We start from the raw sequence: 22614 nt of genomic DNA on the forward strand, positions 1-22614 counted from the left end.
AAAATGCAAAATGAGAACACAAAACACATAATAAAACAAAAAACTCCCCTCCCACAAACACGTTTAATCGGCCCAAGGCAACATTTTCGCCTGGAGCCTAAAGATGGTGCCAGGTGAGCCTCCCTGGGGAGAGCATTCCACAGACAGGGAGCCACCACAGAAAAGGCCTGTTCTCATCTTCCCGCCTTCCAGGCCTCTCCTCTTGGGGTACACAAAGAAGGGCCTCAGATGATGCTTCCAGGTCAGTTCGCATGGGGAGAGTTGGTCCTTGTGGAATAAGTAGAAACCTCTATAAATGTGGAATAAGTAGGAATCTCTATGGAGGTGAAGAGCTAGAAATTTAAATTGGTTTTTAGGTAATTTCTCATATCACCATGGCACCAGTCTTAAGCTGAAGCTTTTATTTTTCACGACAAAAAACCTTATTGGAGTCTGCTCTTCCAAGTTACTTAATTGGATTTAATAATTGCATTCTGTGCTGTGGGAGGGCGTGGGAATTCTGGAGGGCAACCAAGCAAAGCATAGACTGCATACATGGCATTTTTATTCTTGTTTCCTCTTTGAGCTGCTCTCCATGAATGCAGCGTTAGAAACGTTATTATTCTGACTGATGCAAGGTCAGCCCCAAACAGGTTGCTGCCTGAGACAAAAATGTCAGAAGCTGACTGTACTGCCAGAGGAATCTTACAGCAATATTGGTGAAAGGAAGGTGTTCTCTGCTCACTGAGGGAGGGGCGGGGGGAGTGCACCGCCCCATCACCATCAGGGAAGGGGGTACCATCGTGGCCACCTCCTGGACCACGCACCCCCCACCATGCCGGGTGCCATGCCCCACAGGCCAGCGTACCACACCCCTGGGATGCGCTCCAGCCACACCCCCGCCTGCTTTCGGCCCTCGGTGCTGAACCATGCAGCTTTGCCACTGCTCCTGCTGCACCCAAGACTAGCTTAGGTGACTGAGGGCAGGCTGCGTGGTGCATGCAGTGCTCTCGTCCAACAGGGATGAACAGCTGAGGAGGAAAAGCTGGGAGGCTTTTGCTATTGGCTCATCTGCCTCCTGGGGCATGCATTCTGCCTAATAAGGTGGTCACGTTAAGTGTAATTGGTTTAATTCACACAGAAATGGAAAATGTCATATGCATTAATAAAGGTTTTAAATGGGGGTAATTCTATTGCTAACATTGGTTAACAATAAGTTTCTAAAGGATTCCCTGTTGGTTTTTTGTCTACTCTGTGCTGAGAGTGAAGATATTGCGTTGCAAATTCGCCATCTTGAAAGGTGGTGGCTGTTAGTCTTTCTCCGAATACCTCAGAGAACAAAAGCATGTGATAATAGCTCTCCAAAAAGAGCTGCTTAGCCTTAGGCAGGCTGGGATGGGGCGGGACAGAGGGAGACACCATTTTGATTTTGGAATTACTTCCTATTTTCTAAGATGCTGAGCCTGTGCTGGACAGCACACAGAACATTGTATGGGTATTTTTTTAAAAGTTTGAATAGTATTTTTCTGGGCCTGGGCAATGATTTAGTCCAAAAGGAGTCGGTTCTTACACTTCCAGTCGCTTTAAACTGTGCAATATTAATATCTGCAACAGGCCAGCCCTGCTTGTATGCCAGAGGAAAAGTGCCTGGTTGGGATTCCCATGGTCCACACAGTGCCTGCTCCCAGTTTGAGCTGACAACTGGGGAAAGAGCCCTTCTTCAAAGCAGGGAGGGGAAACTGTGGCCTTCTGGATATTGCTGCAGCACAGCTCCCATCATCCTTGACCATTGGCTGTGCTGATGGAAGTTAGACTCCAACCACCATAGGTTCCTCGCCTCAGACATAAAGGAAAATTCCATCTGGGAGGAAAGTGGTTGTTATCAGAGCATTGCGTAAACGCTATACTTATTTCTCAGCTTTCCTTTCAAGGGCACACTCTGCTGTAAGGAATAATAGCAAGATGGATCGACAAGTGCGGCTTTAACATTCATGGACGAGGTTCCATTTGCAAAGCTGGCGTTTAAGGCGAAGGTCGCCGCCGAATGAGTGCAATCATTGCAAACAGTGGTGCGCTCAGAAACTTGAGGCATATTGTTCCAGGGGAAGAGTGTTTGAGTCAGGCAGTGGGCAGAATAAAATAAAAGTACAAGTGCTAGAAAGGTTGACGCGGGCCGAGAGTTATTCACTATTGTAGAGAAGCTGGAACGTCATCGCCTGCCATGAGTAAGAAATTAGGGAGCGTGAGAATGGTGAAGGTAGAAGAACGGAAGAGGGGAAGTCTCAGTCGGCTTGATAGGGCACATGGGCAACCTAGTGAGGAATAAGAGTCTGAGGCAAGAGGGAATAAATAGTGCCTAATTCTCATTGAAGTGAATTATGTGTGTGTGGACTGTATCAGGTCAGATTGTCACATGAGGGATCATATCTGAATGCGCTTTCTTTCTTTAAAAAAGTTGAAAAGTCTTCACACAGAAAATTAGATGTCAATGGAAATTTAGTTGTGTCCCAACATGGGCATGTTCCATGCTCAAGCTAACACAGTAGAACCTTGGTTCCCAAACTTAATCCATTCGGGAAGTCCGTTTGACTCCCAAAACCAAGGCGTGGCTTCTGATTGGCTGCAGGAGCTTCCTGCAGCCAATCGGATGCCACAAGAGCCACGCCGGATGTTCGGCTCCCAAAGAATGTTCGAAAACTGGAACAATCACTTCCAATTTTCGATCGGGAGCCAGAATGTTTGGCTCCCAAGGCGTTTGGAAGCTGAGGTTCCACTGTAATAATAATATTACCTTCATCTTGATCGGCAACTTAGACTCAGGGGAGCCAATTTGGGCCCCAGGTTATGGGTGCCCAGTGTGGTACTGGAAGTCGGGTTCCGAGGTCTTAGAAGGCCTCAGAAAGCATCTCTGATGCCTCAGAGATGCTGTCCGAGGCCCTGCGAGACCTCGGATGTTGTGTGGGGGCCCTTGCGGTGTGGGTGCCCCTGCTTAGACGTCTGTTATTCATGTGCGTGGGAAAGGAGTGAAGGACCTATGGATTCCACCCAGAACTAAGGTTTTATTATAAGTTTTCAGCTTTATGAATGACCAAACTGGAGGCTTCTTTGGTGGATGTAGGATGTAAATTCAGTTTTCTTTTTCTTTCCCTAGATCATTTTGTCTGTGATCTTTGAGAGCGGACTGACTGAAAATAGAAACTTGACAGATGCCTGTTCCACTGCCACCACCTGCTCCTCCTCTTCCACCATCTCTTTCTGGAGGAGCCCCACCACCAGCACCTCCTCCTCCTCCTCCTCTTCCGCCATCTTTCTCTGCAGCTCCACCACCACCACCTCCTCCTCCTCCTCTACCTTCTTGTTCTGGAGGTCCACCACCTGCCCCGCCTCCACCTCCCCTTCCATCACCTTCTTCTGGATGTCCACCACCACCACCACCACCTCCTGCCTCTTTTTCATCATCTTCCGGAGGTCCACCATCACTGCCATCTTCATGCCCTTTGGTAAGGCTCGTCTTTCAATTTTTCCCCTTGATTGTGATTGCAACATTGCGGTCTCACAATTAAAATTCTGTTTTGGACTTAGAAACTTAGCTACAAAGTCCTCGGTTTAAAATGTCTAATCGGTAGGTGTTATTCAAATACAGGTGGTTGTTTTTTTAATGAGAAAAATTAACTAGTCTTGAATGCCTAGACATTCTTCTGTTTATTGCAGATTTCTCCATCCACTTGGTTGTCACCATTCCCAATGTTACAATGAGTCTGTTGACATAATCCGTAGCTCGGTCGGTAGAGCATGAGACTCTTAATCTCAAAGTCATGGGTTTGAACCCCGCGTTGGGTGAAAGATTCCTGCATTGCAGGGGGTTGGACTAGATGACCCTCAATTCTACAAGTCTGTGCTTCTGTGAAAACATGGTTGCGAAGGCAGAGAAACGCAGGAAGATTCTTTACATTGTGACAGGCCACTAGTCCATCTAGCTTCAGTATTGTTTATATAAACCGACTGGCAGCTGCAATTATTATTTATTAAATTTCTATACAGTGGTACCTCAGGTTACATATGCTTTAGGTTATAGACTCCGCTAACCCAGAAATAGTGCTTCAGGTTAAGAACTTTGCTTCAGGATGAGAACAGAAATCGTGCTCTGGCGGCGCGGCAGCAGTGGGAGGCCCCATTAGCTAAAGTGGTGCTTCAGGTTAAGAACAGTTTCAGGTTAAGAACAGACCTCCGGAACGAATTAAGTACTTAACCTGAGGTACCACTGTACCACCTTTCATCCAAGGATCATAGGGCAGTTTCTGGTTGGGTGTCTCCCAGCCCGACCTGGAGCTCCGAGACATCTTCTGCTTGTGAGGCACATGGTCCTTCCATGGCACATTGTGCTCCCTAATATCCTAACTTCAGAGGCTGTAGCGCTGCCATATGTCTGCAACCAGACATTGCCGGAATTTCTGGAAATCAGTGAAAACGTTCGGGCCAACATATGTCGGAAGTGTTTCTTTTTCCCTTTAAAAAGTGCTAATTTCCCTCCCTTAAAATAGCTCAAAAACTCCTCAAAAACTTTTGTGTCCAGATTTTCATTTTTTGAAATATGGCAACCTCTAGGAGGTTTTTATTTCTTCATTTGCACAGAGAATTTATAGGCCTTGGTGTCTGTATCACGCACCTGCTAAGATTACCCAGCTGTTACTGCAGCTGCTAGGTTTTCTGAGGAAACTGGAATGAAGCTTAAGGAATGTAAATGGAACGAGTCCTCACGTATGCACTTCCTGTCCTGCAGTTGTAGCAACTGTCCAAGATGTTTGCATATTGTCCATTCTGTTTTCTGCATCGTTTGATCACCTCCACCTGTTGGGAACAGTATTCCCCCCCCCCCAGTATTGTGGGTGCTATTTGTTAAAAAAAGGTTTACCTGAATACAGTATTCTTTTTTGACAAAGCCATTTCTGCCACTTCCGGTTAGAGACTCACGTTAGGCCTTTTAATAATATAAATGATACAAATACAGCAAATTGTGAATACGCACACATACTCACACTTCCTAGAGAGTAATTGGATACAGCGGGACTTCTTTATAAACAAACATTTATAGGATCAGACTACTGATTGAGGGATTAATGGACTAAGACTCATATGATAAACCATCTAACACTTTTTGAATTGAATGGCATAATCATAAAACTGAGTCCCATTTTCTTTAACTGGGGATTAGGAGATCGGTGCCTTCCTGCTTCCTGTGATTAGTAGAATTTGAATTTGAATAGAAGCCCACTTGAATAATTTGCACATAGGACTCTGTTCACAGAATATAGCTTTTCAAAGCAGAACATTCTGGGGTTTTTTTAAACAGCCAAATTTATTCTGCCTTTCTACTAAGCAATTAATGTTTTTCTTAGGATACTTCACTAGATTGTATTAAATCCGACATATATTAAATCACCTAAGTGAATTCAATAGGACTGTTCTTGCTTAATTGTTGTCACCTTTATTTAAATAAAAACACCTCTCTGTGCTTAACTAGGGTTGTGGGAATTTAACATGGAGTCTGGCATCTGATGTAGGAGTGAGAATAAAAGAGAAAATTGTATTGGGTATCACGAAGGATATTACATAAATTGCTTTGTGGATTTTTAAAAAAACCTTTAACACTATTTTTCACTGGGAGGGGCTGGCATTGAATTTCAATACACTAAGCTGTCTGGAAAATTACTGCAAGCTCTTGCATTTGAAGCAGGTGTTCTGTTATTCTGTCTGATACTATTGCAATGAGAAACAATTTTCTTGAAGACATCCTTGCAGGCAGATGGTGGCAACGATGTAAATAAGGGGGGAGATACTTATTTATGAACTTCCTGCGACTGCACTATTTCAAACACTAGAAGATGCTTCTTTGACAAATCCAAAATAATTAATGCTTTTCTCGAATAACAATCCATTCACATTGCTGTCAGTGCTGAAACAGAATCCTCTTTTAAGAATAAAAATAATATCACAACCTTTATCCCTATCTCCATGTGCTTGGGAGTAAACCTGGTTGAATGCAATAGGGCTTACTTCTGAGTCAGCGTTGTGCTGGGTGGAAAACGCAGACAAAATTGAAGCAATCTCAATTTATTTTGCCTGCAGAATGATGCAAGCTGACATGTGTGAATGTCTGCTGCTCTTTACACTCCATTACTGCATTATTTACTGTTAGTTAATTAATGAAAGCAAGTTAATTAATGGCCAGTCCTTTGACAAAAGACACCAGGGCAGTTTACAGCAGCACAAAAAAATACAACATGAGTTAATTAAAACAGTCAAAGTTAAAAACAACAACAACATCTTGCCTCTTTTCGATAACACCTGAGTGGCTGACCTGGGCAGAACATAATTGCCAAAGCCTGGCTCTAGATCTGAGGTCTACCAGAGGCAGGTGTGGTCTGAAAACTTAAGTAACAAGGCAGATGATAAAGTGGGCCGGGATGAGTACATAATTGAAAGCAGGTAGCAGTCTAAATCCAAAACAGCAATCAAAGCTAGGTAGAAGTTGCCTAGGGAGAGTCTTCACATAAGGAGCAAGATGCTCATGCAGACTGAGGAGTGATATCTGATTCAAGGGATTGGTGGGTGGTGACTGGCCCTTGGGTCAGGTATGCTCAGGTATTAAAGGTAAAGGGACCCCTGACCATGGTGTACAGCTTCCAGGTCATGTGGCCAGCATGACTAAGCCGCTTCTGGTGAACCAGAGCAGCGCATGGAAATGCCGTTTACCTTCCCGCTGGAGCGGTACCTATTTATCTACTTGCACTTGACGTGCTTTCGAACTGCTAGGTGGGCAGGAGCAGGGACCAAGCAATGGGAGCTCACCCCGTCGCGGGGATTCGAACCGCCGACCTTCTGATTGGCAAGTCCTAGGCTCTGTGGTTTAACCCACAGCGCCACCCGCGTCCCTTGCTTTTACATAGTTCCATCCTTATTTCAGACATTGTGATATGTTGTTATATGTTGTGATGTTTGGCTGGTATCTGTATATCGCAATGTTGAAAACCAGATATCACCCAGCCTTAGCAGTCACACTCTTTGCTTGAAAACCAGGGGGGGGGGGGGTTGGTGCCTTCCCATACCCATTGATACAAGAGCATGAACACTCAAATGGAGTTAGAAAGTGTTGGGTGGTTGTTCTGATCCACTGGCTGGCAGGAGGGCTTGTAGGGATGGTTGGGTGCAGGGATACCAAAGGAGGGTGCCAACAACAGGAGAATGGCCCTTTCTAGTGCTTTATTCAAGAAGGCGTAGACTTGCGGCAAAGCATTCCACCAGTTCTCCTAGCCTTTGCAGAAGCAGGATGGACACTGCAGCAAGGAGACGGCTTGTCTGCACCCAAGCAGATGTACAGATGTTCTCTATGCACAAAGCAGCTTATGTCATTTTGTCTAGGACTTACCATCACTTCACCTGCCCGGAAGAGGACATAGGTGGCCAATACCCAGTTCTTACAGATAGCTCCCTTTTCTGGGCTCAGAGCCCAGCACCCCAAGCCGCACAGATAAGGGTAACATCAAACCAAGCCAATTAGCGTGTTATCAACGCAAATGAATGCAAACATACGTGAAGCATTCCCCCAGCAATCCAACAGTGGCCTTACTCCCTCTCTGCCCAAAATTTATGCAAGTTTTTCATAGCTTCCCACTTGAACCTTCTATTTTTTTTAAACACACACACACATTTTTGGGAGCAAAGATACTGTGTGGTAAAAAATAGAATAACCCTCTCTGCTGAACAGTCAGCCTATTAAATACATGACTCATTCCATCTCGTTTTAAAAAGGAAAGGAAAGAGGGAGGTGCAACACTCCTTATCTAACCTGACATTTCTTATATGCGAAAGAGTAGAAATTCTCCTAGCTTGACAAGGAAAACGTAGAGCCAAGTGAACATGTTCTAATTTAATAAGCCTGGGTCATAGGAACTAATGTTATCCTGATCTACCAGAGCAATTTGAGGGATTCAGTAAAACGCACTGTCTTCCAGTTTTTTTGTCGTCTTCAGAGCCTTGGCAAAAGGCCCAAATGTTTTTCTTTCTAATGGCGTGCCCTTTGCTTTTCTAATAATAACATAAAAGGCCGAACAAGACTGACACCTTTCTCGCTGTCTCTCTGCTTACAAATTCTGCAGCCTTGGAAGAAAATAAATTTTCCATTCATTGCCAGAGTTTCAAAGGGCTAATCTAATTTTTTTTAAAGCAAAAAGGGGGTGTATCCAATATTGGCCATACTCAGAGTAGACCTACTGAAATTAATGGACATAGATTGGTCATGTTCATCAATTTCAATGGGCTTACTCTGAGTATGATTGGGTACAACCCAATGTATTGTGGCATTGCACCCCGATCTCCAAGTGGTGTGAGATTCCAGGAGCTTTTCCAGGGTTTTCTTTGGAATGAGGTACAGAGGCGACTGTGGTGTCTTTCATGGTATATGGTTTATTTCCACATATATACAACCTGAGCCTACGATGGAGGGGTTTTCAGCATTCAGACCCCAAGAGGGTCTTGCTTCTCCCATAGCCACAGCCTTAGATTCCAGCAGAAATCAAGCATGGCTCTGACCCCACCCCTTCCCAGCCTGCTGTCTCGCTTCCAGCTTCTAGCACACATAACTCCAACTGTCCACTCTGACCTTTGTTTTTCTAACTAGCAGTCAGTGGAGAGGGGCCCACCCATTTTCTATCCGGCACATAGCAATTTCCTTTGTTACCTTAATCACCCATGACCACACCAGGAAGCTAGCAGACTAGTGTCCTATCTTCCAGGGACAGTCCCGGATTTATAGAAGCCTTTCTGATTTGATCCTGGAATGTCCCACTTTCCCTCTGTTTCCATTGGTGAAGCATTGGAGGGTATGGTTATACAACCTCCGAGCCAAGGAGATAAATAACTATACAGCCTTTAGAAGACATCCAAAGGCAGCCCTGTATTGGGAAGGTGGTTTTTAAAAATGTTTAACATTTAACTATGTTTTTATATATGTTGGAAGCTGTCCTGAGTGGCTGGGGCAACCCAGTCAGAGGGAGGGATCTTCCTCTTCTTCTTCTTCTTCTTCTTCTTCTTCTTCTTCTTCTTCTTCTTCTTCTTGAATAGGACAGCCTTATTTTCATTGGAGAAATGTTGGAGGGTATGAGCTAGCCTAGCCTTTCCAGGAATTTGAGTCCTTCTTTAGATTTTAACGCTTGCTGGATTAGGTCTTAGAAGGGTCTTGGCAAACAGCCTATTCCACCCTAAACACAGGACAATATAGAGTCGTACCTTGGTTTTCGAACAGCTTAGTTCTCGAACGTTTTGGGTCAAAACCCAGAAGTGAGGGTTCTGGTTTGTGAACTATTTTTGGAAGCCGAACATCCAACGGGGCTTCCACGGCTTCCTATTGGCTGCAGGAACTTCCTGCAGCCAATCAGAAGCTGCACTTTGGTTTTGGAAGTCGAATGGACTTCCAGAACAGATTCCATTTGACTTGCAAGGTACGACTGTATTGCTTTGCTATTCCTACGAAAGGTAAATACTGTGTTGGGCAAATTGAAATCCTTATTAGGGCAATACCACTATTAGGCCAACCAAAATGTTGTAAGCTTTTGCTGTTCCTGTGCATTCCTAGGCATTTCCACAATGGTCAAGGGTTTATTGGCATCTGAAGTATCAGAGTAGGAAGAATGAATGCCCCAAAGTGACCAATTTCTCCCCTAATCCACCAAAATACACAATGCATTCTTGAATATAAGTATTGTGTATGTTCAGAGTTTACTACTCTGTCCAGTCCTCCCCAAAAAATTATCTACTTATTTTGGAAAGGGAGGGGGGAAGCTAGTATTTATCATGCAGAGATGACACAAACTGTAGATATATGAACCCAGGAACAAAACCACAGCTGTTAGTTCTAAATTTAAACCTACGAGGTCCTGCTATCTCACCCAAGCAGCAGAGCTACGGCAAAACCATTTGTGGGAGTTGCTGAGATAAATTATTTGTAACAGCACTGGAAAACAAGAAGCAAGGAGTTACTTTGTTCCAGTGATGTTTCTTCAGTTTTTCACAGTACGTATTGCTTATTCTTCCAGAGGATATAGGAGAAATTGGTTGTAAATTCCACTGTTGCATGTGCTGTAGCATTTGCTAACTATATGACTCATTCAGGTTTTTGGTAGCGATGGTAAATAACATTGTCTCTCTGTGAAATTTCTAAAGGCACTTGAGGATTGAGTTATGGAAGCTAGTTTATAAAGCAATATATTCATCCATGCACTCATTTATTTTTTGCAACAAATGTAGCCATAAAGAATACAAGCTATTAAAGGGATTTTACATCATCCCCCCAGGAATGTTTCTAACAGGACAGTACCCAAGTGTGCCATCTAGAGGAGCTTATGCACTTTTAGAGGAAAAGGAAAATGAGGAACCTGCTGTTTAAAATGCTAATATATAGACTGTCAGTTCTTAGCTTATCATTAGGAGGTAGGTTTGTTCTACTTGTGTTATATTGGGTATTTCTTTCAGACAAATAATAGCCTGTCCTTTGAGCATTTTGGGTGTTTACTTAGTGGCATCAAACACATTCTAATGTGAGTGATTGCTAGTGCACTGCTGCTGCTGCTGCTGCTGCTGCTGCTGCTGCAATTGTTTATTCTCTGTACAGTGGTGCCTTGGTTCTCAAACCCCTTGGTACTCAAACAACTTGGAACCCAAACACTGCAAACACAGAAGTAAGTGTTCTGGTTTGCAAACTTTTTTCGGAAGCTGAACATGCTCCGTTTTGAGTGTTACACTTCCGATTTTTTTTTGTTTTTGTGACTGTGTGGAACCCAGTTCAGCTACTGACTGATTGTGTGACTACAGTATATTGTTTATTGCTTTCATTTTATGGATCAATGGTCTCATTAGATAGTAAAATTCATGTTAAATTGCTGTTTTAGGGGTTTTTTAAAGTCTGGATTAATCCATTTTGCATTACTTTCTATTGGAAAGCGCGCCTTGGTTTTGGAATGGACTTCCAGAATGGATTAAGTTTGAGAACCAAGGTACCACTGTATTTTAGAACTTCTCTCTTGTCTTTATTCTGTTTGTCATCACCACACACCACACCACACACCCATGCCACACCTCAACAAGGATATTACAGAGCTGAAAAAAAATATTCAGAAAAGGGCAGCCTAGAGGATCAGTGACTGCTATGAGGACAGGTGACAACATCCAGAGCTTTAGGAGAGGAAAGCAGGGATATGATGATAAAGGTGTATAAAATTATTTTTGGTGTGGGGAAAGGGTCCCCCCGGGGAAAAAATCTCATCGGCATCTGGTTGGCCACTGCTGCAGCTTAGTCTTGTCTGGATGTCACACCTGGATGTCCTACCCTCAAATAATAATAATAATAATAATAATAATAATAATAATAATAATAATATATAATTTATTTTATTTCCCGCCCATCTGGCTGGGTTTCCTCAGCCATTCTGGGCAGCTCCCAACAGAATAAAAAAGCAATAACGTAATAACATATTATACATTCAGCTAAGGACCTGCTGGATCAAACCAAAGATTCAGCACTGTTTCTACAGTGGCAACAACAACAACAAAAACCCTGTTGAAATCTCACAGGAAAGACACAAGCACAGTAGCACAATTTTTTTAATTATTTTTTTAAAGGAAATGCTGTTTACAGATCTGTGTCCTTTGTCAGCTCCTTTCACTCTGGAAAAGTGTTTCACTTTTGTGTCCTAGTGGAGTATTGCCATGGAGATAATGTGGTGTTCCTTACGTTTGCCCCTTTTATCGACTGTGAATGAATGTCCAGGTCAGTCTAGCTCTGCCAGAGAAGGGAGTAGGCATTTCTAGATAAGCTTATTTGACAGTGTCAGGAATGCTATAATAAAGACTGGCTGTGGGAAGAATAAAAGTGTATTAAGCTTAGCCGTCAAATGGATCTTGGGAGTTATTTCAGGTAGTGGAGCTGCCTTTTCTGCAGAACGAGATCACACATGACAGCTGTGGTTGGAGGCAAACCTCCCTGTCACATGACTAAAGTTGTGTACAGATTTCCATTTACTCTGACTCCTGTGCCTTCCTGCCACTGGCTCTTGAATCTATTTACATAGTGTCCCTCAATGATGCAACTGTCGTTTCTAAAGAAATGTTGCTGTTGGGTGTCTGTCCCCCACCCTCAGACCATCTTCTGTATGCCAGGAAAACTTAAGCCGCACTCACTTTGCGGTTAAGCTGAGGTGTGTACATTGGAGACAGCCATTGCGCATGCGCCGATGACAGCATGCACACAGATGACAGCTTCATAAATAGGAGCTGGAGGATGCTTGCCAGGGCAGGGAAACCAAATAGGAAATGCGCATTGGGGTGGGGACAGACATCCCAGCCTCCTCTCCAGCGGGGAAAACAGCACACAGATGCAACTTGAAAAACCACAGGAGGGGAAACCAACTTGCTGCACTTTAAGCCGCTAATGCAGGGGTCCCCAAACGAAGGCCCGCGGGCCGGATAAGGCCTGAGGGACTCGTTTATCCAGCCCGCAGCGACCCCTGCCGCCCGCTGTTTCAAGTGCTGCACTGCATGGCTGCCCACTTCTGGGTTGGAGGAGCACTGGAAATAGCTTGTGCACATGGCCGTTATTTGCGCATGGGCAAGCGTTATTTCTGGTGCACATCCGGGTCGGACAAGGCCCATGCACATAAGCTTTCCCCAGTGCTCCTCCAACTTGCAATTGCGCCGGGAATAGCGTGTGCGCACGCGTATGGGCACGCGCCCCCCTGCCCTCCGGCTCGCCGCGCGATCGGCGCTGGGGACACCGGCCCGAGGTGCGGTAAGTTTGCTGACCCCTGCGCTAATGTGTATATAGCCCAAGAGTTGCAGACTTTGGTATGTTGACTCACTTCCTCCACACTTGCCTTTGTCCCAGCTCGCTTATGGTCAACGGAATAAACCGCACAAGCTGATCGAAAGTGGTCCTATATTGTGTGACTTCATCAAGAGAATTTCCCATGACCGTTAGAGGAAGGATGAGTAGAAAAAGCAAGAAAAAAGCATTCAACTTGCATAAGATATGTTTGGCAGTCCCTAGACTTCAGCAGTCCTAAGCCACACCTGGCTGTTGCCCTGGTCGTAAGCAGGTGAAGTGAAAGTAAAACCCATTGATTTCAGTTTCACCGGCTTCCAGTTGCACCGATTTGGTTTCCGCTGTCTTTGCAACAGTGAGAAACGGATTGACATGTTCAGCAAGTGTCAGTAAGCTGTAAATACAGCATCTAGTGGTGGGGTTGTACCAGTATCACAGTGGGATTGTGATTATTGTCCAGGGCGGGGGGACGTCTGAAGAAACAGAGCCAAAAAATAATTCATAATAGAATTGCAGCATTGGAAGGGATCCTGAAAGTCATCTAGTCCAACCCCGTGCAATGCAAATATATTGCAAAAAGCCGTTTCCTAAAGCAGGCATTGCAAGACACGTTTGTTGCATATCACAGAGGTAGCCAACATGGTGCTCTCCGAAGATTGCTGGACTGGGATTGGCCCTGATCAGTGGCCATAATTGGCTGGAGCTGTTGGGGGAAGGAGGCTAATAACATCTAGAGGGCACCATGTTGTGTACTGAATAGCTAGCATAAACATAGCAGGTGGCGATCGATGACCAGGTGGTTTTGCTCACCTCCATTGTGTGGCGACTGGTGCTTATTGGGACTAGAGGGGCAGAAGGCAGGGAGACCAGCAGGAGGCGGAGCCAGAAGCAGTGACAGGCAGAACCAATGACAGGTGGAGGCTGGCTAAGGACCAGTTGAGGCTGGTCCATTAGGGTGAAGGGGAGGAGCACTGCCCCACCAATTTCAGCCTGCTCCCAGCCAGCCTTCACCAAACTGCCTCTTTTCTTACAAGACGTCAGGGGGCGGAGCGGATCCGCCTGCCATAGGTTCTAGCTCCGCCTACCGTTGTGTTGTTCCTCCCTCCCATCTATCCTATCAATGGGCATCAGTCACCTCTGGGCCCCATTTGCCCCAATGGACCAACCTGCCCTGTCTCTCTTTCTTTGTTCTTCAGCCTCTATGGAACCGTGAGCCTCACTGTCTGCTCTCCTTGACAGGCAAACTCCGAACCGCCCAAGCAGAGGAGGGAGGACTCGAAAAGCCGCAGTGCTTTGCTACACGAGATCCAGAGAGGGACTCGGCTGAGGAAAGTGTCGCAGACCAATGACCGAAGTGCCCCGCAGGTTGAAAGTGAGTCTTCGGCTTCCAGAACTTCTCCAAAGCAATGGTCACAGAGCTGTTTTTTCCAGGCTGAAAGTCCCTGTGGGCTTTTTGTTTTTGTTTTGCTTGGTTACCAAAACCTGGAAAAGCACCACGTAGATAAGCCTCTTCTACTTATGAGCTGAAAGCTGCTTATATTGGCCGCATTTCTTGAGGTTTGGCCTGTCCAGTTCCACACCCCGCCCTGCAAGGACCAAGCCTCCCATTATAAGCCTCCTGCCTTTTGGTCTGCATTAATGTACAACTTTTTTGTATACGTAGCAAGGGGTGGGCAGCCTATATCTTTTTTTCTGACCAGCCCAGGAGTCGAAACGTGTTGTGGATTCTTTCTTAAGCCTCCCTAACCCCAGTTTGAAAAGTTAATTATGTTGCTGGAGAGTGGTGTTCAGTCGTGTTAATTTTGTAAAGTTCTCTTTTTTCACACAGAAGTCAATCCAGGCCTGCCAAAGAATTTGGATTATTACAGTGTTCTTTTAGCTATTCTCTGTAAATATTCCATTCTTTATTAAATATTGGATCTGTATGGTCTCAGAATCTTGCTGTCAAGATGGCTAGATTAGCAAGAAGGTCCCTGCCTTCATTCACACACCAGAGGGTGCTGTGTTTCAGGACGTGGAGAATTGTGTATGTGGCTGTTGCATCAAGTCGCTTTCTTATTCATTATACGTTGCAGGGAAAGACACCAAGGGCAAAAATTAAAAGGGCCAGTAACTCGGAAAGCTTGATAGAATAACCCAGATTTAATTTTTATTTTATTCTTTTGTCACAGACTCTAGGAGGAGGGCCAGCAGAGATGGAGGAAGCTCAGGAACCGGCAGAAGTGACGTCCCTCAGGCATTGGGGAACCTCTTTGCAGAGGGTTTTCCTGTTCTGAGACCAGTAGGCCAAAGGGATCTGACAGGTAAAAAAAAACATTTTTCTATTTAAAAACATCGTCCTCTTGCAGCAACTAGAGCCTGGGTAAACAGAACACGATGTTTTTTTCTTATGATATGTTTGAAAGAGAAGCTAATTTATTCTTCAGAAACAATAAACTATATATATATATATATATATATATATATATATATATATATATATATATATAATCTGTTTCAGTAAAACATTGTAGGGCAAGCTTCTTTGACTCTCCCTTTACACTCAGTTTCACTAGCAACAATCTTATTTTGGCCCAGGATAGGAAACCATCATTATATACCGTATTTTTCGCTCTATAAGACACACCAGACCACAAGACGCACCTAGTTTTTGGAGGAGGAAAACAAGGAAAAAAATATTCTAAATCTCAGAAGCCAAAACAGCAAGAGGGGTCACTGCGCAGTGAAAGCAGCAATCCCTCTTGCTGTTCTGGCTTCTGGAATAGCTGCGCAGCCTGCATTCGCTTCATAAGACACACACACATTTCCCCTTACTTTTTAGGAGGGGAAAAGTGAGTCTTATAGAGCAAAAAATACGGTATTTAAAAGCCACCACGAACCACTCTTCAGCCATGGCTCGCAAGAGCAGTTTTCGGATTGGCCCATAAAAATAAATGCGACAAAAAAACCACATGGAAGCTCAGGAAAAACTGGATAGCTCAGTTGGTTAGCGCATGGTGCTGATAACGCCAAGGTTGCAGGTTCGATCCCCGTACAAGACAGCTGCAAATTCCTACATTGTGGGGGTTGAACTTAGATGGAGTCCCTTCCAACTCTACGATTCTATTCTGTTATGTTGTGGGGGGCAATCTGGCATAAAAAGCAGAAACAAAACACAGAATGAAAGGAGTTGGGCAAGTGGAAGGCAATAGGGGAACCTGAGGTACTTGACTTATATCAAGTCGGACCATTGGCCATCTAGCTTTCTCTTGTCTGCACTGACAGGGTTTCAGGCAGGAGTCTCTCCCAGCCTTCCCTGGAGATGTCGGGGTTGTATGGAAAGCAGAAGCTCTGCCCCTGAGCTTGTCCTTTCATATTCAGGCCCTTGGGCTGGAGCTGACAATAACACCAAGATGCCACCAGGAGAACCTCCCTTGAAGGACATTTCAAAGATGGAGTGCCACCACAGAATAAGCTCTGGTCATCAGCCATCGCACGTCAGACGAGGGAGGGGAGGGAGAAGGCAGAAAACACGGAACAAGGCCTCTGAGGCAGGGCAGGTTCCCCTGGTCCCAAGCCATTGAGTGAAAACCGCTCTTTTGACTTGTGCTAGTCCATTGACTAGCAGTTAAGTGTAGCGTTTTCTGGTGTTGAGATGTTCCATATGCCCAGTTGACAACCCCAATGCTGCCTCTTGTGCTCACTGTAGTTCCCAGTCTTCAGAAGGCAGCCCCACCAGCAACACGATGCAGCAGTCTAAAAAGCGACGTGACAAGTGCCATTGAGAACTATGGCCAGGTTTATCTCTATATACACATGCTCTCATTCCGACGAGAGAAATCGAATTAAAGCAACCAGTTTCTTGGGGAAATGTGCATCGGACATGGCAGGCTTAATAAGCTGGGTGGAAAGGGCAAAAAACACCCAGATCTGTCCGTACCACGAATGCCCCAGGGCTTCTGCCTCGCCTCGGTGCAGCATAACTTGAGATATACAGGAATGATGGCTCATCCCTGTTGAGTAGGAGGCTGTGAATTTCTGTCGTTCGCGTCGGAGCAGAATGTGTCGGGGTTTCAGCCACCTCTGCTCTGCCTCCTGGGAAACGGCCGAGTCACTGTTGATATTGCAGCGTCTGACAGCTAGTCTGTAGGATTGGAATGGCAGGCAGGCAATGGGGATTTGTGGCAAAGGGAAACGAGATTTGTGAAGTGGCTGAGCAGGACAAATTCACATCTCTCTTTTTTGGTCGTCCCTCAAAGCGCGTGGCGCATTGTTACCTTGGTTTATTTGCTGCTTCCTAAAACTTTTATTTGGTTTCCTCAGGCGGTCGGACGGGTCAGCCAAGCACTGTAAGGACATCTCCTCCTGCAAAGGGTCCAGACCCACCGAACAATAATGGGAAGGCCAGTGGCAACCTTCAAACTGCGTCTGACAGCCCCAAACCTGCAAGTCCATCGGAAGCATCCAAGGCCCAGCAAGCGATTCCGGCTCGTCCCAACATCCCTGCTCCTCCACCGCCGCCGCCACTGCCGCTATCGCCTTCCTCCAGCAAACCTTCGCTTATCTTCCCCCCTCCTCCCTCTCTCCCCCCTCCTCTGCTTGAAAATCCCGAGAACCTCCCCTCCCCAAGCGCTGCTGCTCCTTCTCCCCGCAAAACCCCAGCATCCCCTTCACACATGCCGGCGCCGCCACTGCCTCCTCCTCCACCTCCCTTGCCTTTAGGGACCCCTACTTCACTCGCAGGCAAAACCAGTGAGGGCCCCAGCCCATCGGCCTCCCAGCCTGACCTAAGGCTCAGTTCCCCTTCCGTGCCCCCTCCGCCACCGCCGCCACCTCCAGTGCCTTCTATGTCCACCTTTTCCTCACACAGGACGTCTTTGCCGCTGCCCCCTTCGCCAACTTCTCACAGTGCCTCGAGTGGCAGTGGCGAAGCCCCGCCTCCGCTGCCCCCCAAGTCGCCGTTTGTGCAGTCCCAGATGCAGAAGCCCAGCATTCAGTCGCTGCCTCTTCCCCCAGCCCCTCCAAGCACACAGCAAGTGGCTGTGACACACAAGAGGAGACAAGGCAGAGGCGGAGGTAGGAATGGCACTCTTTAGCTGCATCACCGCTGGTCCATTTCAACATACCATAGTCCAAAATGCAGGGGTAGGCCAAGGCCGTGGCCTGCAGCTTCCAGCATCCCCTAACATTGGCTACACTGGCTGGTGTTGGATTGAGGTGTAGTCTTTGCCACAGTATTGCAAAAAGGGGTTACTATTGTTGTTTTACGTAGGTTGCATGCTAACTAGCCTGTATGTTTAAAGTGGTCTCATGCCAATAGGGCTGCAACATCGGGGTTTTCTGAATATTTAGACCTGCTCTTTGCCTGTAGGCTACTTCACAAGGATGGTGTACAGGTTATTTACGCTAGCCTGAGCTCCTTAGGAGGAGGATAAGATGTAAGTGTAGTAAAAAACAAGTATGTATGTCTGATGCAATGTTTGCTTATCTTCTCTGAGTCTTTTTCTGATGTGTATTTTCTCTTAGGAAAGTTGATGCCACCCCCAGCACCTCCTGCAAGGTCTCCGACAACTGAACTCTCAAGCAAATGCCAATATGCTCAAGTATCTCCCTGGCTGCCTAGCCCAGACCTCTGCTCAGCAATTAAGAATGGGGCAGTCCACATAATGGGTAATGTTGATAAATTTACGTCTCTGCCCTGCCCAAAGACAAAAATGGCAAGCTTAAAACATGCAGGAACTTGTCTCCTTGCAAAACGATGGGGTATTCACCCATGAAGACTTGTTCAAATAAGGCGTTTACTAATTTACTAAGGAATGGCAAGAATGATATTACAGAAAAAAAGCAAATTAAATTTTAAGGATGTAGCATTGAGCTTCTTTTGCTGTAGATTTTAGATACAAATGTAACTTCATGTTGTTGTTGTTGAGGTTAAGAAATGGATATTTGCTGGAATAACTGGGTGGAAACTTTTTTTAGAAATAGAGGGAGAATAATATCAATAATGTTTAGCAGCTGTCTAAAAACTGAAAGCTGTTTACATGCACCCTCTCAAACTCTTTGTAAGGTGAAACAGTTTTATTATACTGTATCTTTACTGATGTTGTAAAAATTCCGCCATGCGATAAGTTTGCCAAATTGCTTAATGGCTGAGCAAGAACATTCTGGCTCTTGTTGTTTTATTAAAAAATAATTTCAAACACCACAAGTAACACGGAACACCCTCCACCCCAAAAGCATGCAAACAAAACATGCAAACCATTTTCAGGTTCAACATGCTCCCAAAGGATCTAATTCAATTTCAAGGAGTTGTTTTGCAAAACAAACTAGTTCCTTTCACATACAGTTCATAGGTGAATTCAAGTTCATCCAAATCATCATAGAATTGTAGGGTTGGAAGGAACCCCTAGGGTCATCTAGTCCAACCCTCTGCAATGCAGGAATCCCAGCTAATTTTTTTCCCCAGCATTCAGAATATTATAAGCTCTTTGCTTGAAGTATAAAATACACTTGAGAAGACTAAGGAAACATCAAAACATGCACATAGTGGGATGTGAATGGTTTTATCTTTCTCAACAATTGTGATCTTTAAGCTTAATGGCCCAACGAGTTTGAAGACACGTGTGTGTGTGTGTGTGTGTGTGTGTGTGTGTGTAAGGTAATGGAGTTGAAGATTAACTAGAAATCATTCTACCCCAAAATGAACCTAATTCACACTCAGTTCAGTTGGCAATGATGGGAACTACTTTGGGTGTAGTTCAGAGATTTTTGAACTGGTGCAGTAAACTTTGTTGCCTCAAACAACTTTATTCCAAGAACTGTCTTAGACCATTCCTTTATCGTTTTTCTACACTTCCTTGCATTGGTTGAATTGTTGTAACTCAAAGGGGTGTTTTCCATTTAATTCTCCAGATGACTTTGAATCTAAATTTACTTTCCATTCCGTGGAAGAATTCCCTCCTCCTGATGAGTTTAAGCCATGCCAGAAAATTTATCCCAGCCAGGAAGCTAGAGGTAAGTCAGAAAGTTCCATTACGGTCTGATCACTTCAGGAGAGTTAAATTATTCTACTCCTCTTGCCTTAAAGACTAGAAACGGTTGTGTGATTATGACTCATTAGAAATTTTCAAGAAACAGTGGCCTGGTCAGAAATAGAGGAGATGCTCACTAGACAGAAGTCTGCTTGGTCAGATCATGTAGATAAAAATAATCTGCGAGAGTTTTGCAGCTAGCATTAAAGGACTTGTTTCTATGTGCTAGGAAGCCATTGGCTTGGGTCACCTGGCTTGAATCCTCACTGCAGAATCTCCTTTAGCATTCTGAACTTGAGTCCACCTATGAAACTCCTGATTCTGTTACCAGAACAAGCCACAAGACTCAGACGCCTGCCTGGTTGGACTTGAAGGCACTGAAAGCTAAAGTGGCTTCTCCTTGCATGTCAGAAACATGCCTGAAATCTACGGACTTGGTTGTTCGGCTGTGGCTTTTTGTCATTTTGGTTTTCTAGCTAGCCTTCTTTCAATTTTTACAGATAGCACCAACAACCCTCCATTAAGGACACAAGTCAGATGAGAAATCTCGGTAGCAGGAGCATCGCTGGAAGGATCAACGGAGCATTGTGCAGTGCAGGACCCTGTTTCGATGACTGCACAGTACATGCAAGCAAAACTGGCGCTACATCCAAGATCATACGTGGTAAACGGTGGGATTGACTGGACTAGGACGCAGTTGGAAACCTATTGTTGTGTAATTCCGTTTCAATTGCTTTAAACCTGGGCTGAGATTTGTTTTTAATTTTGTGGAATACTCAGTATATATATATAAATATAAAACATGAAATAGCAGCCCACCTGTGTGGGTCATACTTTATTTTAGCATGAGTGTTCACCCTGTTCAAAATGCAAACAAGTTTGCATAGACGACAATGGTTGAAATTCCTGCCTGTACTATCTGCTGGATATAATTTATTTGACCACGTAAATCATGCTTTCAAACTAGGTTTGCTATATTTAAATGTATGCAAGTTCCCACCCACCCTCTCTTAGGAATTCTGTGCATTGTAATTTTTAAAATCCCCTTCTTTGCCTCTCTGTAGTTACACTGAAATGGCTTTCCAGTTAATGCAGTGGTGTGGATTGCCAGTGGAACGCAGCATGTGTGCATATATGTATATTTAAGTGCGTAGGTGATCGGCACTAACCTTCCTGAGCACAGCAGAGGATGGTACCAGGCGTTCACTGGAAAATGCACAAGCTCCAGCTGATTAGCAAGCATGGAATACCTTCTCCTGAATTTTGCCATGTTGCTGCCTTTCACACGTCACCAACATCCCTCCTAGATGCTCTGTCCCATCCATCCCTTTGATTAGGAAGTGAAGGAAAACCTGACAGCTGACTATTGAAATGAGGCAAAGAATAACAGAATGTATACTGACTAATGAGCATCTAGGCTACATCACTACACAACTGTGCCTCCTGGCATAGCATATTTATGATGTTAACATCCCCAGCAAATCTGAAGGACCAAACTAGATGGTTATATGGCTCTAATAGTTTCTGAACAATGTTGCTCCAGGTGAAGAGCATCAACAGTAAGCTGGAGGAAATGCGGCAGGGGAAACATTTTGAATAAGGAAAAATGGGGTTTGATACCTCCTCTGCCGCTCCTGCTTTCAAACTGGCAGTGTCCTCTGGTTGCTTTGCATTAAAAGGAGGGAGAAAAGAGATGCCATTATCTTACTCGTAGGGGCCATGCTAGGTACCATAGAGCAAAAATATATAAGAAGAGTAGCAGGTGTTCTATTTACTATTTAGAGAGCCAGTGTGGTGTAGTGGTTAAGAGCGGTAGTCTCGTAATCTGTGGAACCGGGTTCGCGTCTCCGCTCCTCCACATGCAGCTGCTGGGTGACCTTGGGCTAGTCACACTTCTCTGAAGTCTCTCAGCCCCACTCACCCCACAGAGTGTTTGTTGTGGGGGAGGAAGGGAAAGGAGAATGTTAGCCGCTTTGAGACTCCTTAAAAGGGAGTGAAAGGCGGGATATCAAATCCAAACTCTTCTTCTTCTTCTTCTTACATGTGAGCGCACTCTGTGATATTCAGCTTGGCTCCTGAGAGTAGGCTACTAGCAACAAACTAAAGTTCTACTTAAATGTTGTTTCAGAGGTGGGAAAGAGCAGCGTAATACCTGTTCTTTCGGCTAGCTTTAACACACAAGTTCCTAGGGCGCTTATGAGAGACAGCAGCAACCAGAAAATGGGGGCATCAGTCTGCATTAGGGAATAAAGATGAGCAGGTTGTGGGGGCTTAATGATTCTTCATTTTGAAATAAGGGAGCAAGCATCCATATTGGCCTCCTTGACTACTGAACTCAGCCCATTTTGTCTCTAGCAGGGAGAAAGAAATGCAAAATCGGAGTCCGTTTGCACCTAGCAAAATAGCAGCAAAGTATTTCTGTGAATTGGATATTTAAAAACAAAGAAGTGTTCTCAATAGTATGAAAAATACCATGTGATTTCATTTTAAAATGCCATGCGAAATGTAACTTCATCTTTTTTCTTCTCTTGGAGCCTGTTAAGTCAGTCAGTGGTTGAAAAGTGCTTTCATTTAGATCTGCATATATTAAATTACCATCAAACACATGTTTTGCTTACTAATATTTTACAATGGATGCTGAGATCTATTTCAGATTCCCCCTGTATATAGAAACTTACTAGATCTGATAGAAAATACTGAGGGCCAGAGTTAAAACTAAGCTGGCATTGGTAACCAAGAGACGGTGTCTAATTC

General features: G+C 44.8%; 1 protein-coding gene across 3 annotated transcripts in view; it reads left to right on the forward strand.

Moving 5' to 3' along the window:
* WIPF3 (WAS/WASL interacting protein family member 3) overlaps positions 1–22466 on the forward strand; it is a 31588-nt gene extending 9122 nt beyond the window's left edge. For 2 of the 3 annotated variants that reach the window (XM_028750650.2, XM_028750651.2), the window contains exons 2-8: positions 3131–3479; positions 14090–14222; positions 15022–15153; positions 17153–17905; positions 18356–18499; positions 19742–19843; positions 20361–22466. In XM_028750650.2, the coding sequence (XP_028606483.2) occupies positions 3186–3479; positions 14090–14222; positions 15022–15153; positions 17153–17905; positions 18356–18499; positions 19742–19843; positions 20361–20401 (1599 nt within the window). In that variant the 5' untranslated portion in view covers positions 3131–3185 and the 3' untranslated portion in view covers positions 20402–22466. Of the gene's footprint in view, positions 1–3130; positions 3480–9894; positions 10048–14089; positions 14223–15021; positions 15154–17152; positions 17906–18355; positions 18500–19741; positions 19844–20360 lie in introns of those variants that run through there. The other variant, XM_028750653.2, reaches the window with a different exon arrangement.
* Positions 22467–22614: the final 148 nt, after the last annotated feature.

This window comes from Podarcis muralis, chromosome 12, assembly GCF_964188315.1.
Source record: "Podarcis muralis chromosome 12, rPodMur119.hap1.1, whole genome shotgun sequence".
Lineage (NCBI taxonomy): Eukaryota > Metazoa > Chordata > Lepidosauria > Squamata > Lacertidae > Podarcis > Podarcis muralis.